Here is an 18,198-nt window from a genome sequence, read left to right on the forward strand (position 1 = left end):
ACATCACTAACATGTATTCTACATCACTAACATATATTCTACATCACTAACATGTATTCTAACATCACTAACATATATTCTACATCACTAACATATATTCTACTACATCACTAACATGTATTCTACATCACTAACATATATTCTACATCACTAACATATATCCTGCATCACTAACATATATCCTGCATCACTAACATATAGTCTACATCACTAACATATATTCATCACTAACATGTAGTCTGCATCACTAACATGTATTCTACATCACTAACATATATCCTGCATCACTAACATATATTCTACATCACTAACATATATCCTGCATCACTAACATATAATTCTACATCACTAACATATAGTCTACATCACTAACATATAGTCTGCATCACTAACATATATTCTGCATCACTAACATATATCCTGCATCACTAACATGTATTCTACATCACTAACATATATTCTACATCACTAACATGTATTCTACATCACTAACATATATTCTACATCACTAACATATATTCTACATCACTAACATGTATTCTACATCACTAACATATATTCATCACTAACATGTAGTCTGCATCACTAACATGTATTCTACATCACTAACATATATCCTGCATCACTAACATATATTCTACATCACTAACATATATCCTGCATCACTAACATATATTCTACATCACTAACATATAGTCTACATCACTAACATATAGTCTGCATCACTAACATATATTCTGCATCACTAACATATATCCTGCATCACTAACATATATCCTACATCACTAACATATATCCTGCATCACTAACATATATCCTACATCACTAACATATATCCTGCATCACTAACATATATCCTGCATCACTAACATATAGTCTACATCACTAATGAATGAAGATTCTGAGTAAAGGATGCTAACTTCTACTCTGTGTGTCTCTGGGGAATACCGTTTCATAAAACCCTCAATAAGGAAGAAAAAGAGCTAAATCCTGCTCAGGACGTTACTAAACTAACTACCGTTCAGAGGCTGAATATTCTCCTGCTGAGACCTTTGAAATGTGCTTAATTTTAAATTCAGAGCATTAAAATAGCAGCAAACAACTATGGGCTATATCCAGATATATGTAGTGCCTTGTTGATCAGTTGTTAGAGGCAATAGAAGTCATTCAGAACCTTCTAATGGAAGGATTTTCAGTACAAATGTTGTACGGGCAATTTTATTTGTAGCAGAACAAGACTTTGTTGTTGGTGTAGAATGGAAAAGGTAATTGGCGTTTGATTGGTTGGACGCTGATCCACTTAGTGATGACCTTATAGTCTCCGGGAAGCAGAGCGTTCAATCAGACGAGCCGGTCAAGACCTCATCCGGAGGTCTGGGACATGAACCGCCGAAGACTATGGACAAGCTGTTTGAGGACGCACTTCTTTGGAAACAAAGCGTCCTGGGAGGAGACGCCTCACACGGGGGGGCTTCTGGGTTTAGCCATGTTTGGGTCGGGTTAGGAGGAGATGGCTGAACCTCCCCGATGATCAGCTGGAGGGCTTCTGGGGCTTCACGGGAGGGCTTCTGGGTTTGGAGATCCGTTGTCCGCGACTCTGTTGTGATCTTTTATCCAACCAAATGGCAGTGTTGGTGCCAGTCAGCCCCCCAACAGTCAGTCTGCCTCCTCTGTCATGTATCCGACCCCCCTTGTCATCGGATGCTAAATACCAGCGTATATCAGTCATCGGGTCCCGTCACCAATGCTCTCTGGGAAGTTCCAACGCCAAAATGACAGCTGTTGCTATGGTTACTTGTTGTGCATTTTGTAGAATCGATTTCATTAAACCCCCCCAACAAGAAACAGAAAAAGCCTGCAGGCACTTGGCGGGCTTCGACTGTATAATTGGTCGGCGTGTGGAAGAATCCCGCCGGATCAGGATGACTCGCGTGTTCTGGAAGGTGAGAATGTGAATATTAATATAATACACCTCTGCTGGAGAAATGCAGTCTACCGGTGGTTTAATCCCAGCACAGAGCCAGTTTCCTGTCCCCCCCCCCCCCCCCCATCTACCACTTCATGCATTCTTTACACCGTCTTTTCTGCGATCGGCTCATTTGTAAGCCGGAGCGGCTCTTTGGCCGTCTGCTGCCTGACTGGACCACCCTGCATTAATAATTGAGTCCATAATGAGCTACAGCTCCTGTTAATTACCACAACAGCTGCAGTTTGTCGTCGTTCCCACATTTACATTTCTAGAAAGTAAGCAAAGTCTCGTGCGGAGAATGTGTTTTCATGTGTTTGTGTGTGTTTGTGGGACCATCTGTTTAATCTACACGTCGCACTCTTCGGTGAATACATTGTGCCTTTTTTTCCTACTGCTAATTAGTATCTGGAAGCGGTTCATGATCTGGAACGGCGCTCGTTGCTGGTTGGCTGAGAGCAGATCCCAGAGAGCTGCAGGTAAAATCCTTTTTAAAGTGATAGCGGCGAGCTGGCTGTCATCACGTCATCTCAGACACCGGGAACCACGTCGTCCAATCATTTGTGGGCTGTTTTGTTGGTTTTTGACGAGAAAGTGAAAAATCCAACGAGCCCACCTGTTAGCAACAAGTACCAGCCAGCTTTCACTCCAAGCGGTCTGATGGCATCTCTGTGTCCTTTTGTCGTGTCCATGAAATCATTTTACTTAACGACAAGATGACCAGCAAGCCTCTTTCTTTTTTATCTCCTCTCAGCTAATAATATTGTTTGAATTGCTCTTTTATCCATAAACATTCTCAGTGCTTTCCTTTGACCCCGCTTCCTTTGGAAATGGGGAGCATTGATTAGTATTCTTTGTCCTGATATTGAGTCCCGCTGGTTCCCTGTAGTCTTGTTCTTGCTCACAGCAGCGTTACGTCCATCTACCCATCATCCTCCTCTCTCGTCTACCGAGGTCATCGGCTGCTTGCCGACTTTTATTTTTCATTCTCCATGGTCCAGCCGTTACTTGAAAAATACTTCCAGGCAGAGCAGACACAAACACCTTCATCGTCGCCAATCAGCCGCCATTCCATTAGTCACTGTATGTCCTCGAGTGCTCAGAAAGGCGCCTATAAATAAAAAAAGTATTATTATTATCATTATTAAGAGGGAGTTCACACAGACCAGGAGCATCAAAGAGCATCCCATCTGGAGGAAAAACTCAAAATACAAATTAAAAATCCCTCCCTTTCCACAGATTTATCTTTTCTATGTCACAAAAAAAGAAATGAAGCGTTTCAGTCGTAGTCATAGTCGTTTATTCTTCCAGCCCAGAGGCTGAGAGGATAAACCTTTTTGGCGTAATCAAGTCACCCACTTCAAACCAAAAAAAGAGAATTTAAATGTCAACATGATCACCGTGTTCAGTTTCCAAAATAAGTGGCCGTCTTTCACCTCCAAGCAAAACAGCTCAGCTGGAAGCTTCCCTCCGAGGCGGGCCGGGTGAACCGGGATACTGAGTCCAGGTCCCAGCAGGTGGTCCGGTCTTTGGTGCTTCCGTCAGCTGAACACCTGTCTGACTCATGTTGGTCTACATCGGGGAAGGCAGGAAGGCTGAGCGGGATGAAGACCTGGAGACCTCGGGAAGGAGGCGCTCAGCTGTCGGTCTGAGGTATCTCTTCCAGACCTCCTGCCCCGGGACGGCGGCGTTGCCAAAGAAGCGACTGGCAGATGATCAGCTTCACTGGATGATGATCACAGAAGAGGACAGATGGCTTTAATGGTGACGCACCTTAGCGGATGTGGACCAGGACCAGCCAGGACCGTTCTTTAGTGTTGGCTTCACAATACAAAGCACATATGCTGCCTATAGATCCCGTTATGAAGAGATGGAGACGGAAATAAAGCAGGAAACGGTTGTTTGGGTCCGTCTCTCCGTCTGACTCAGCTCCGCTTGTTGTTGTGGAAGCTTGATTGGAAAAGAAATGCAGCAACAGAAAAAAATCATATCAGGATGCCGTCAAAACAATGCTTGTTAAATTTGACACTAAATATTTCATAGTCTGGAGAAAACCAGATACATCCTATCAGCCAGTATTTATGGTCATTGGAGCGGGAAGAAACCCTTCCATCATTCTTTGGCTTCATGTAAAAACACTGAATCAATAGAGTGTCTCTTCAACTACAGGCTATATTTGAATGATCTCAATATCACAACAAAGGAAACACTTCCATTTATAAATTAAAGATTAATTTCCACCAACAAAAGTGCAGCACACTCATGTTAATAGATTTATGTTACGGCAGAATCAAATTTAACATCCGTTCCATTGAAAATGTAACAGTAAAACTGATTTTAGCTTATTAAAAGTGCCTTTGTTGTGAAGCTCTACACGTGTTCACATTCAAAGAAGACCAGAACACTTTGATCCGGTATGGAAGGCCGTTAGCACATTAGCACATTAGCGGCGTGGACGTTTGGTCTTTGAAGGCTTCATCCTGAAACATCGTTTGTGCTGCTAGCATGGATAGTAAAAGCATGAGCATGCATGCTTTATCCTTTTATTTAGTTGCTTGGTGTACAGATTGAATTCTGTTTGTGTAAAAATGATGGCTGTGAGCTTTTAGCCGAGCGTTTCATGGAAACGAACCCAGACAGACAGACAGTAGATGTTTGTGGTCCAGAATGCATGAAGCAGCGTCTGATGACGCCAGCCGAAGGAGAAGGAGCAGCTGACCTCCTCAGATGACCTGTCCTGTCAGCGCAGTGAAGTCGTGTTCATGTTCACACATTAACAACATTCAGGCTGTTGGAGGGCAGACGGAGAAAAGCACGGCCCGAGGGTTCACAATGGGGTTTCATTGGATGCTCCACTTTTCAGTTTGAGATCTGGGTGCTTTTTGAAGCGTGTATGTTCCTTTTCTTTGGCCAGCTCCACGGCAGGACGTTTCACTGTATCCATCACTATCCTCTACGCTCTACAGGATTTGACTGATTTCTGATGAAACTGGGGTTTTACCTCCAACAAATGCAGAAGAAGGAAACGCCACCGAGGCCCTCGTGTGTGGTTCTTCTGAGAGCTTTCACTTTAAGAAGATCAGAATGGAATCTTCTCTCGCTCCGTGCAGCTTTGCTCCCGAGCTTCTTCCAACTTTTTTTTTGTTGGCATTTTTTTAAAGAAAAGTTTCTGGTGCAATCTAAAGTACCGTCAGAGTGTCTCTGAATGAAAGGACCTCATCTTCATGTGTGTTTTGAAGCTCCCCGTCACATAGATGCTGCCTGCTCTAATCCAAGCCGACCCCTGAGCCCTGATTCGCCGGCATCGAACAGGTGGGATGGCGAGGAACAGAAGGTAATGGTGGCGAGCGCGGGGAAGCGTGTCTGGAGAACCGAGAACGAGCGTCGGCTCCTCAGATCCTTGGCAAGCGTCTATCGTGTCACATCAAATCTGACGAGTCTTTATTTCCAGTCGCGGCCGGCGTTGCTGTGTACTCTCTCTCTCTCTCCCTCTCTCTCCCTCTCTCTCTCAGGGTGCTATAAATAGGGGGGAGGGGGGCCTCGGGCTCTCATGTAATGAGATTAAACCCAACCAGCCTCCCAGTGTTTTATTGAGTTTGATTCCAGCTTCTATCCTATTTCCTAATACGTAGAGAGAAGATATTGAGTGTGGCTGCTTCTGCGTGTCCACACAGCAACGTTTGGCTGTGCATCAGTATGTCAGTGTGTGTGTGTTTGCATGCATGCATGTGTGTGTGTGTGTGTGTGTGTGTGTGTTTGCATGCATGTGTGTGTGTGTTTGCATGCATGTGTGTGTGTGTGATGGCAGCGAGGAGTGAGAGATAATGTGAAAGGTTTGTGTGTGTGTGTGTTGCACCGCGGGGCATGGCACGTTTCCTAAAGACGTGTTCATCATGATGCTGAAGCGTTTGTCACCGTAATGTTTGTCACGAAGCTGCAGCGGTCGCTTCGCTGAGTCCCCCCCCCCCCCCCGACTTTTCCAGCAGTTTAAACTCTGCATGCGAGGCCCAGAAAAAGCCTCTGATTGAATCCTGATCCGTGAGCGGTTGGCACAGCGATGGATGCTATTTGTGAGACGGAGACGTGTCTGGGGACAGCGGAGTGGGAGACATCCGTTCTGTTTGGACAGACTGCTGATAGTCTGTCTCCGAGACTCACGGCCCCATTAGCCAGTCACAGCTTCTTCTCCGTCGTCTCACCATCAGTGAGGCACTCGACTCCCTCGGGTTCACACCATCATCTGGTTCTCATCTGCTGCTTCTGTTCCGTTAGCAGGAGAACTCTGCAGCATCTGCAGCATCTGCATCTCCACGACCACGTCAGTGAAAGAAAGTGGAGACCAATGAAAGGAAGACAAATGGAGACAGTGATGCACCTGAAAGTCCAACATGTCCAGCTTCTATCTGGTGTCGTCCAGCGAGCCCTCCACATGCAGGACATGTGGTCCGGCCGCTCCAGTGTGACAGAATAAAGTCAGACAGATGCTGAGAAGTTCAGGCTGCTGGCGTGAAGGGAGTGTTTTTAATTCATTTTAATATTCATCTAAAATTAAAAAGAAATGAATAATAAAAAGACTGCGAGGGACGGCAGGGCATCAGATGACAGAAGGCTAAAAACGACATCAGACAAACACGTCACCTTCGCTGCCTTGCTGCAAGGCGACGGCCTCGAGGCAGTTCCAGGGCAATGACATCACTAATGACATCACTAATGACATCCGGCCGCCATCGAGGAGGATCACACTGACTTCCTTATTGTTCTCCTGCCAACACGACTCCTCAGGATTATTATAGCAGCGCTCAATGGAGTACAGTTTTACTAATTGTTCTTGTTAAATAAGTGTATTGTATATTTTATAAGTAAAAATACATTTTTATTGGATAATCCATAATTATGCATCCAGGCGGGCATAATTCATATTTTCATAATAACGATGGATGAATGTGTGACATGAAAGGGTTTGTTTGAAACATTTAGGTAATGTCCGGGTTTATGCAACGCAGCTATTTAGTTGTGTCTCCCCTCCTGTGTGATCTGGGTCTGTCCTGGACTCTTGGGGGTCCCCGTGCCCAGCAGGAACCCCCATCAGATACCTGAACAGAGTTTCCTCTGGATGTGTGAGCTGCTCGTTATCTCTCAGGGTGGAAGGAAACTGGGCTGAAGCTCACCACCAGAAAGATGCTTCTTATGGTTGTTTTCCTGTGTGTGTTCAGCTGCAGCCTCCAGACTGTAGCTGTGTTTCTGGTTCTCTTCCTGTATACGTGGTTGAACACGAAGGACAGTTTCCCCGTGCGAATCAACCTTCCTCCCTCCTCGCTCAGCTGCACAGCATTTGTTTTTGCACCCCATTATATCAGTAATTATCTATCATTCAGGCTAATACGCAGCCAGCCGTCTCTGTGCTGCAGAATATGTATGACGACTGCTTATTAGTCTCTGGATTGGATTAAATATGACCGAATTTCAAATAACAGAAAAGGAATATGTAGATTTAAGGCAATTAAATGTACAGCGAAGATGTATGATGGATGGATGGATGGATGATAGATGGATGGATGAGTAGATGGATGGAAGGATGGATGATAGATGGATGGATGGATGGATGGATGATAGATGGATGATGGATGGATGGATGGATGGATGGATGAGTAGATGGATGGATGGATGATAGATGGATGGATGATAGATGGATGGATGGATGGATGGATGGATGGATGATAGATGGATGGATGGATGGATGGATGGATGATAGATGGATGGATGGATGGATGGATGGATGGATGATAGATGGATGGATGGATGGATGATAGATGGATGGATGGATGGATGATAGATGGATGGATGGATGGATGATAGATGGATGGATGGATGGATGGATGGATGATAGATGGATGGATGGATGGATGATAGATGGATGGATGGATGGATGGATGATAGATGGATGGATGGATGGATGATAGATGGATGGATGGATGGATGATGGATGGATGGATGGATGGATGGATGATGGATGGATGATAGATGGATGGATGGATGGATGGATGGATGGATGATAGATGGATGGATGATAGATGGATGGATGGATGGATGGATGGATGATAGATGGATGGATGGATGATAGATGGATGGATGATAGATGGATGGATGGATGGATGGATGGATGATAGATGGATGGATGGATGGATGGATGGATGGATGATAGATGGATGGATGGATGGATGGATGATAGATGGATGGATGGATGGATGGATGATAGATGGATGGATGGATGGATGGATGATAGATGGATGGATGGATGGATGATAGATGGATGGATGGATGGATGATGGATGGATGGATGGATGGATGGATGGATGATGGATGGATGATAGATGGATGGATGGATGGATGGATGGATGGATGATAGATGGATGGATGGATGGATGATAGATGGATGGATGATAGATGGATGGATGGATGGATGATAGATGGATGATAGATAGATGGATGATAGATGGATGGATGGATGATAGATGGATGGATGGATGATAGATGGATGGATGGATGGATGATAGATGGATGGATGGATGATAGATGGATAGAATCACTCTTACGTGAGTTTAGTGAAAAGATGGAGGGTAGATGGTGAGGAGGAATTGTGACACAAAGGTAGCTCTGGATGACTCACTCTCTCTCTCTGTCTCTCTCTCTGTCTCTCTCTCTCTCTCTCTCTGTCTCTGTCTCTCTCTCTCTGTCTCTCTCTCTGTCTCTCTGTCTCTCTGTCTCTCTCTGTCTCTTTCTCTCTCTCTCTCTGTCTCTCTCTCTGTCTCTCTCTCTGTCTCTGTCTCTCTCTGTCTCTCTCTGTCTCTCTGTCTCTCTCTCTGTCTCTGTCTCTCTGTCTCTCTCTGTCTCTCTCTCTCTCTCTCTCTCTCTCTCTCTCTGTCTCTCTCTCTGTCTCTCTGTCTCTCTCTCTCTCTCTCTCTCTCTCTCTCTCTGTCTCTCTGTCTCTCTCTGTCTCTCTCTCTCTCTCTCTCTGTCTCTAGTCTGGATTAAAATAAAGGCCCAGAGCTCCCGGCCTGCAGAGAGGGAGTTACACGCTCCATCTCAAAGATAAAAATACCCCTCCTTGTGTGGGATGTCGGGGGGGGGGGGGGGGGGGCTTTATGGGTTCACTGGTGAAGTGGAGACGCCGGCGCTATCACACTATCTACCTTCCAGCAATGCATTCCAGCCTCTCTCTCTCTCTCTCTCTCTCTCTCTCTCTTTCAGCTGCTTCCTCATCATCTCTGCTTCTCTAACTGGGTTTTTTTTAAATTGCAGCTCTTTCTAGGAATGCTGGTCAGTCCAATTACAATCTAGTTCATTCATTGGACTGGATGGTGCCTTTTATCTTGTTGACCCCCGTTGCTTCTTTCCATCAGACCCCCCCCCCCCTCCGTCTCCTCCCTGAGAAAGTCCATTAAACATCAAAAGCAAATCGATACGGTTCCCTTGCTCCGGCTGCGTCGAGGACTCCCGCTCCTAATTTATCTGGACGAGTGGCAGGAAACTGAAGACCGATTGAAGCCTCCGTCTGTCATCATGTCTCCGGATGGTTCCGTGTGTCAGCTGATCCATCTGGTTGGCCTCGGCCTCCACAGCAGCGGGGGGGGGGAGTACCTCCAACTTACAAGGAGCATGAAACAAACACCTCCTCCGGTTAGCACACTGATGTTTGGGGATCTCAAGGCTGCTTATAAAAAGATCCGGGTGTGTTTGTTGGGAGTTTTCTTAAATACTTACCTTTCGCAGCTAAACAGCCTCCGGGGTCAAACGGGGATTTACATATAAAAGAGTGAGACGCTCCGTCGGGGCGAGGTGGCAGACGAAGAAGAAGAAGAAGATTCCTGCCAGACGGCAAAACCTCTGTGTCGCAGAAATGCCTTAATCTTGCATTTTTTTCTGCTGCCCACCAGGGGGCGACTCCTCTGGTTGCAAAAAAAAGAAGTCAGATTTATTTCCTCAGTAAATATTGTAAAAATGAGTTTATGGCCCCAAGTTTTCTTCAATTAAAATGATATATTTCAAATAAAGCTGAAAGCAGGGAAGCTCATCCACGAAGGGATGGGGGGCATCACCATGACTACGTCCACTTCTTCTATGCGTCTGCTGCTGGTGGTGCTGGTGGTGCTGGTGGTACTGGTGGTGGTGCTGCTGGTGGTGCTGGTGGTGCTGGGGGGGCGAGACACTCTGACAGGCAGATGGACTGAAGGACAAAAGACACAAAGAGAAGGAGGCAGAAATAACAGAAGCCGTGGTGACCTTGTTGATCTCCGTCTCGCTCTTACAAGCAGGAGAAGTGGCAGCAGACGACAGCAGAATAGTGTTTCCATTCCTGGCTTTCCTCCAAGACGGTGGTCGAGTTTTTAGAGATTTTAAATCCAAATCAATGTGCCGGAGTACAGAACCAGCAGAGTGGATGGAATATTCCCTCACTCCGTGTTTGCATTTGAAACGTCCCATCCACCAGCGGTGCAGGAAATGTCACTGCATTTAAACCGAGTGGAACCTGAGGAGAGACTCCCGTGGGTTTGTGTGACTTCAGAGTCTGTGATGGTGATGCAAAGTGACGGAGCCTCTGGTGGGGTTCGTAGAAGCAGAGGTTCCTCAGGTGAGAGAAAAGGAATGTGAACCAACCCGGTGGAAGGAGGGATTCTGTGCTTTAATGGATTAGGAGGGCCGGCGCTGTGCGGAATAAAAGGCTGATGATCCCGTCTAGTGTGACCCGTGAAGTAAACGTGTGTGTGGTTCCTCCTGAACGGTGTGTGTTCTGCACTTTCAGAGGAACGAGGAGGCGGGATAATCCGCTGTAATCCCCGGCTCTGTGATCTGACCACGGCGAGCTGGACGGGCGGGAGAGGCAACAAGTCAGGGGGGAGGGACAACAAGTCAGGGGGAGGCAACAAGTCAGGGGGGAGGCAACAAGTCAGGGGGGAGGGACAACAAGTCAGGGGGAGGCAACAAGTCAGGGGGAGGCAACAAGTCAGGGGGGGAGGCAACAAGTCAGGGGGGAGGGGCAACAAGTCAGGGGGGGAGGCAACAAGTCAGGGGGGAGGCAACAAGTCAGGGGGGAGGGGCAACAAGTCAGGGGGAGGGGCAACAAGTCAGGGGGAGGCAACAAGTCAGGGGGAGGGACAACAAGTCAGGGGGGAGGGACAACAAGTCAGGGGGGAGGCAACAAGTCAGGGGGGAGGCAACAAGTCAGGGGGGAGGGACAACAAGTCAGGGGGGAGGCAACAAGTCAGGGGGGAGGGACAACAAGTCAGGGGGAGGCAACAAGTCAGGGGGGAGGGGCAACAAGTCAGGGGGGGAGGCAACAAGTCAGGGGGGAGGCAACACGTCAGGGGGGAGGCAACAAGTCAGGGGGGAGGGGCAACAAGTCAGGGGGGGAGGCAACAAGTCAGGGGGTAGGCAACAAGTCAGGGGGGAGGGGCAACAAGTCAGGGGGGAGGGGCAACAAGTCAGGGGGAGAAGCAACAAGTCAGGGGGAGGCAACAAGTCACGGGGGAGGCAACAAGTCAGGGGGGAGGGAACAAGTCAGGGGGAGGCAACATGTCAGGGGGGAGGGGCAACAAGTCAGGGGGAGAAGCAACAAGTCAGGGGGGAGGCAACAAGTCAGGGGGGGAGGCAACAAGTCAGGGGGGAGGCAACAAGTCAGGGGGGAGGGGCAACAAGTCGGGGGGAGGCAACAAGTCAGGGGGGAGGGGCAACAAGTCAGGGGGGAGGGACAACAAGTCAGGGGGAGATGCAACAAGTCAGGGGGAGGCAACAAGTCAGGGGGAGGCAACAAGTCAGGGGGGAGGCAACAAGTCAGGGGGGAGGGAACAAGTCAGGGGGAGGCAACAAGTCAGGGGGAGGCAACAAGTCAGGGGGGAGGCAACAAGTCAGGGGGAGGCAACAAGTCAGGGGGGAGGGGCAACAAGTCAGGGGGAGAAGCAACAAGTCAGGGGGGAGGCAACAAGTCAGGGGGAGGCAACAAGTCAGGCGGGAGGCAACAAGTCAGGGGGGAGGCAACAAGTCAGGGGGAGGCAACAAGTCAGGTTTAAATGACTGGTAGTTAAATGACTGGTAGTTTAAATTACTGGTAGTTTAAATTACTGGTAGTTTAAATGACAGGTTGTTAAATGACTGGTAGTTTAAATTACTGGTAGTTTAAATGACTGGTAGTTAAATGACTGGTAGTTTAAATGACTGGTAGTTTAAATGACTGGTAGTTTAAATGACAGGTAGTTAAATGACTGGTAGTTTAAATGACTGGTAGTTTAAATGACTGGTAGTTAAATGACTGGTAGTTTAAATGACTGGTAGTTTAAATGACAGGTAGTTAAATGACTGGTAGTTTAAATGACTGGTAGTTTAAATGACAGGTAGTTTAAATGACTGGTAGTTTAAATGACTGGTAGTTAAATGGCTGGTAGTTAAATGACTGGTAATTTAAATGACTGGTAGTTAAATGACTGGTAGTTTAAATTACTGGTAGTTAAATGACTGGTAGTTTAAATGATTGGTAGTTTAAATGACAGGTAGTTAAATGACTGGTAGTTTAAATGACTGGTAGTTTAAATGACAGGTAGTTAAATGACTGGTAGTTTAAATGACTGGTAGTTTAAATGACAGGTAGTTTAAATGACTGGTAGTTAAATGGCTGGTAGTTAAATGACTGGTAATTTAAATGACTGGTAGTTAAATGACTGGTATGACTGGTAGTTTAAATGACAGGTAGTTAAATTACTGGTAGTTAAATTACTGGTAGTTTAAATGACCGGTAGTTTAAATGACTGGATTTATTTCCAGTAAACCAGAGCTGGTGATGTGGGCACAGTGGAGACTAAAGGCAGGAACACACCGGCCCAACCGTTGGACGTCTGAAGCCTTTGGAGAGGCTCGGACGAGGTCGGGAACACATATGTTTGGTGTGTACAGCTGCGTCGGAAGCTTTCGGAGCCGCGCGGACGTTGTCTGATCAGACTGAGCATACGAAGTCTGAGGAGGTGGGCTGTTGGACGTCTGAGCCATTGGATACTCTGATTGGCGGTGTGCTAGCGAATCAGAGTATCCAATGGCGGTGTGTGGGCGGGGCGGAAGTGACGATGGTACCAAGACTGTGTGTGCATTGTTTTTATCTGCACTCCGTTCCGTCATTTCCTGTTTTCCTGTTTTGGAGTACTGGCACGAGACTAGCACCACCCGCTGTTAAGGAGGTTTATTGCATCTCGCGCAAGCGCAGAACGTACACGCTGCTGTGTTGTCGGAAGCACGTCGAAGCGATGTGTACAACGCAACTTTTCTGCCGAACGGGTCAGACGAGAGGCAACAGAGTGGGCGGAGAGTGGTCGGATAAGGCAGTTGGACGTCTGGGCGGTGTGTGGGGGCCTTAACAAAGGTGGTTTCATGAGTTTTAATTGTTTCGATGATCGTTGTTGTCTGACAGCACTCTTGCTTTGATGTGAGCAGCATTATTTTATGTACATTTATAAATTATAATAATTGTCCAAATCTCGATTGTTGTTTTATCTTTTATATACTCACGTCTCCATGAATGCTCTACTCTGCTGCTTTCCCACTGAGGCCAGATGTTGGTGGGTAAAAAATGAACAGACGTCCACATGAAGATAAACTAAGAGTTTCAGTCCGATTGCATCAATTCTTTCAGCATTTATGGATTTAAGGTTGTACGTCTCCATGTTATGAGTTTTCACTGTGCACACGCTCATTTTGAAATGTGGATCTCTGCTGACTTCTAACATGATACACTGAGAGCAGCCGGCCTGAAGTGGATTACAATTGTTTTCATTTTTATCGGATAAAATATCTGTGACTCATCTGAGATGCATGAAAGACTCATAACAAGCCTCCGTCATGCAACTGTTTCCTCAAACCGGAGAAATTACGGGTTTTCTCTGTAACTCAAATGCAATGTATGCTGGGAAATGTGCCATAAGATAACGTGTTTGATGAGTTTAATGAGCGTTAGACGTCACGAAGCTGGACTTCATGAGAAGAAGCTCTGAAGGTTGACTAGAAATGTGATCTAATTACATTGAATGACTTGATTTCCTCCGATCATCATTTCCAGTGTGACGTATGAACCGACCTGTCACTCTGTTTATTTCTGCTCCAGAGCCTCGTATTCACCCCCCCCCCCCCATCGTTGCATAAGTCCCATCGTGGCCGCTCGCCCTCTCCTCGCCCATGTGTCGCGACGCCAGCTCTCTTTCCCTTCAGAGCTTCTGCTCCTCGTGTGCATCGTACTGTAAACGTGGACATGGAAACGGAAGCTGTCATCCCCGGCTCCCCCGGGATCGTGACTGAGAGCCACGGAGGGGCGAGCCGAGGCAGGCGGGCATTCCTCCGCTCTGGACAGCTGAGATGTGTCAGTTCGGGCTTGTTGCCCTGAAAGCATGTTGCCCTGAAAGCGTATTGCCCTGAAAGCATGTTGCCCTGAAAGCGTGTTGCCCTGAAAGCGTGTTGCCCTGAAAGCATGTTGCCCTGAAAGCGTGTTGCCCTGAAAGCATGTTGCCCTGAAAGCGTGTTGCCCTGAAAGCATGTTGCCCTGAAAGCGTGTTGCCCTGAAAGCGTGTTGCCCTGAACGAGTGCTTCATCGTGAGCTCGATGGATGGGCGGATGATTCACCAGCAGCTGTGATTACATGGTCAGACTATAGGAGGAGCACCCTTTCCCAATGTGATAGTCCCCCCCCCCCCCAGTGCCACCCCCACACTGGTAGCAATCAGCCAGGTGCTAAACGCCTGGTGAGACACAACTCATGGGGGGGGGGGGGCAGCACTGGAGAGGAGGGAGTTGCACGTGGAAATAAGCATCTGTGCTTGGCAGAGGAAGCGGGGGCAGGAAATAACTGTCATTCTCCACTGAGCTGAGAGTACGGTGTGTGTGTGTGTGTGTGTGTGTGTGTGTGTGTGTGTGTGTGTGTGTGTGTGTGTGTGTGTGTGTGTGTGTGTGTGGAGAGAGAGACGGTGATGGACTCAGGCAGGTTAATCATTAACTTAGTGAACTGAGGAAAATGAAGAAAAGAGGGAGTGTTTGGGTTGTTTTTTTTTAAATGTAAATGAATGAGCGTCGGTGGTTCGATCCCCTGATTAACGGCACCGTACAGAGTGAAAATGCTGATGTGGCATCGAGGAGGGTGGTGGGGGGGGGTCTCCTCATTCTGATTGTTAATGAATCATCGATTGGGAGTCAGTAGAGGGATGAATGTGAGGCTCCTCTCACACAGACGTTGTGTTTTAATTAAACTAATCGCTGCATCGACTCGGAGCGCTTTGAAGCCCGTCGCATTAATGACATGAAATCAAGCCCCGCCCCCCAGCAACGCATTCCCCAGCTTGTTCGGCAACACGGACTCTGAGGAGATTTAACGAGCACACGTCGGTACTCCCAGTCATCCTCCAGGTCGCTGACCGGATCTCTCTCAGCGTGTTAACATATCCGTGAGGCGTTCAGGTACATGAGGGGAGCAGCTTTAATGTGCTTCCTGTCACACACACACACACACACACACACACACACACACACACACACACACACACACACACACACACACACACACACTATGTTCCAGAAGAAGGAGTCACTCAGCCGGCATGAATTCCCTCTGAAACCTCTGATCATCACGTTACGTCACATGATGGAGCTGCTCAGCGTGCACGGGCTGCGTGTGCACGTTTCATAGTGTGGGAGTGGAAGCACTGGTCCCTGTGTGTGTGTGTGTGTGTGTGTGTGTGTGTGTGTGTGTGTTTAAGTGCAACAAAGGGGGGTGTTTCTGCCAGCTGTGTGCATCCACATGTGTGTGAGTGTGTGTGTGTGTCCACATGTGTGTGTGTGTCCATATGTGCATGTGTGTGAGTGTGTGTGCGTGTCCTCATGGGTGTGTGTGTGTCCTCATGGGTGTATGTATGTGCATGTGTGTCCACATGTGTGTGTGTGTCCATATGTGCATGTGTGTGTGTGTGTGTGTGTGTGTGTGTTATGAGTCACTGAGAGGTTTCTCTTTAGCCGACTCGTGTGTTTAACGGTAAGAATCTTCGTCTCCTCATCGTCTCTCCAGAGATTACAAACCAACGTCATGTGAATTACAATTCCTGACATGTTTTCAAAGTGTGTGTGTGTGTGTGTGTGCGTGTGTGTGTGTGCGTGTGAAAGGCACTGTTCAAACAGGCTGTATGTGTTTGAGGCCTTTTCATAAGTGACTTTACAAGACTCCCCCCCTCCTCCCCCCATGTGTCATAAACAAACGGGAGTTACTCTCCCAGGAAAAGGAGGCGGAGCCTCAGAAGAACGTGTAGCAGGAAGCAGCTTAACACGTCTTACCTCTCTTTACCTCGCTGTTCGCTGTGCTGCTCTGAAGAAGCAGCTTGCTGAAACGTCTCTTCTTTGTCGGCAGAAAAAAGGCTGAGAGAGGAAACAAACACTAGACTCACACACACGCACACACGCACACACACACACACACATTCACCAGACTCACACACACACACACACACACACACACACAACTTAAAACGTCCAATCTGTATTCCAAACACGGACTAAAGGTTAGTCCTGCTACCGAAAACAAAACGTGTTTGTTGAGTTTTCCATTCAGTCAAGCAGGAATAAAGAATTGGACTTCATTTTAATTTGAATTGAAGACTAAACAGCATGAGCTGCTAAGACACAACATATACTTAATTATCACTTTTATTTAGTCATTTTTTAAATTGGAAATGTCTTTCTATGTTTCTTCATCCAAATGAAACTGCCTTTGTCGATGACTAAAGAAACGCTGGACGAGTATTAGTAACTATAACCATATATTATATTTATTTACTCATACTGATCATTGTGTTTCCGTCATTATGACTATTTATAATCAAAGAGGTCCGGTCAGTAAAAATAACTATTCATGCTGCGATGTGGTAAAGCTGTGAAATCATTATTGAGAAAGTCTTTGCTTCTCTCTTTCCAGGAAATTGCGACACTTGCAACGGTTTCCGAATGCCATTTTGTTATTATTATTTATAATTAAAGTCATAAACCATCTGATGATTATAATAATAATAACATCTACCTGCAGTGTGACATTGTTTATTAACACTGCAGTCAAATCCTTCTGCATTTCCAGCTGCAGCGTGTTGACAGACCACAGTGTTATATCTGTGATGTGATTGGTCGATTCTCTGGTTGATCTCCTAGTTTAAGGTGTTTCATGGTCTAATTGTCGCTCGGTGGAGAATCCAAAGGCCAAGGGAAGTGCTGCCGCTGAGCAAGGCTGTTGATGTCAAAATACAAAGTGTTTTGGGTGCAAACCTTGCAGGCTGTTTAGTGGAACATGTAAACATTTACACAGGGCCATGAGCCAACCCCCCCTCGTTACCCAGCCTCTGTGTCTGTTGTGTGTCTGTAGTCTGGTGTCAGTACCTCCGATCAGCCTTTCCTGTTGCTGCAGAGCGACTGCGAGCAGCAAGATAAGGACACCCAGAGCACATGCTCGCACTTTGGAGGCGGAGATAAAAACAAGTAACAGATACTACGTGAAGGGCAACAAGGCTGCGTAATTAGGATATTAATAGAGTGGTTTTTTGAATGTGAGACCTTGAGAGACCAGATGAGGACAGAGGTCCAGTTGGGTCCTGGCAGCAGCAGCAAACACCAGAGGAGCTGGAGACCGAGGAGCAGACGGACCCGGCGGGTTGAAGGATTAAGGAGACCTGCAGAAATCACAGAGCAGGATATGCATGTCTATGCACTCTGACTCCTCTGGCAGGAGACACGTGGGGGAGCAGGACTAGGCCTTGTTATTAGATCTGGATCTGGATCGAGGTGTTGCCGGAGACGAGAGTGGAGAAGTGGATGAGGGGGGCTGTGTGGGAGCCAGACAGCCAGCTTTAAGTGGAGACGGTTTTCTTGAAGTGGGGGCTCCAGCGCTGGCAGCGATGAGTCAGAGGAAGCTGACCCGACAGATGAGGTTGTGGGAGAACCCGGAGGGTCCCCCTCCCCCCGCGCCCCCGCTGGCCTCACCTGTGTCGCCGGTGGATCCGTGTCGAGGACACGCCGGCTCCGCTTTGTTCCGCCGCATGAAACTGAACCGCAGCATTCAGGAGCGCCGCCGCTCGTCCCAGTGTATCTACAGGTACAGTCCTGCACCCGAGGCCCGGGTCTGTACCCTGATCCGGATCACTCACATACCTCAGGTGCATGTGTGGGCATGAGTGTGT

The 18,198-nt window shown here is 47.3% G+C and overlaps 1 protein-coding gene across 2 annotated transcripts in view; it reads left to right on the forward strand.

Annotated features, from left to right (window-relative positions):
- The window catches only part of pde4a (phosphodiesterase 4A, cAMP-specific), a 39,741-nt gene that overhangs the window by 6,065 nt on the left and 15,478 nt on the right, over window positions 1-18,198 (forward strand). The window contains exon 1 of one of the 2 annotated variants that reach the window (XM_084037066.1): window positions 17,460-18,113. The exons of the other annotated variant lie outside the window; for it this stretch is intronic. Coding sequence (XP_083893192.1) covers window positions 17,917-18,113 — 197 coding nt within the window. The 5' untranslated portion in view covers window positions 17,460-17,916. Of the gene's footprint in view, window positions 1-17,459; window positions 18,114-18,198 lie in introns of those variants that run through there. 2 annotated transcript variants of the gene reach the window in all.

This window comes from Eutrigla gurnardus, assembly GCF_963514095.1.
Source record: "Eutrigla gurnardus genome assembly, chromosome: 20".
NCBI classification, from domain to species: Eukaryota; Metazoa; Chordata; class Actinopteri; order Perciformes; family Triglidae; genus Eutrigla; species Eutrigla gurnardus.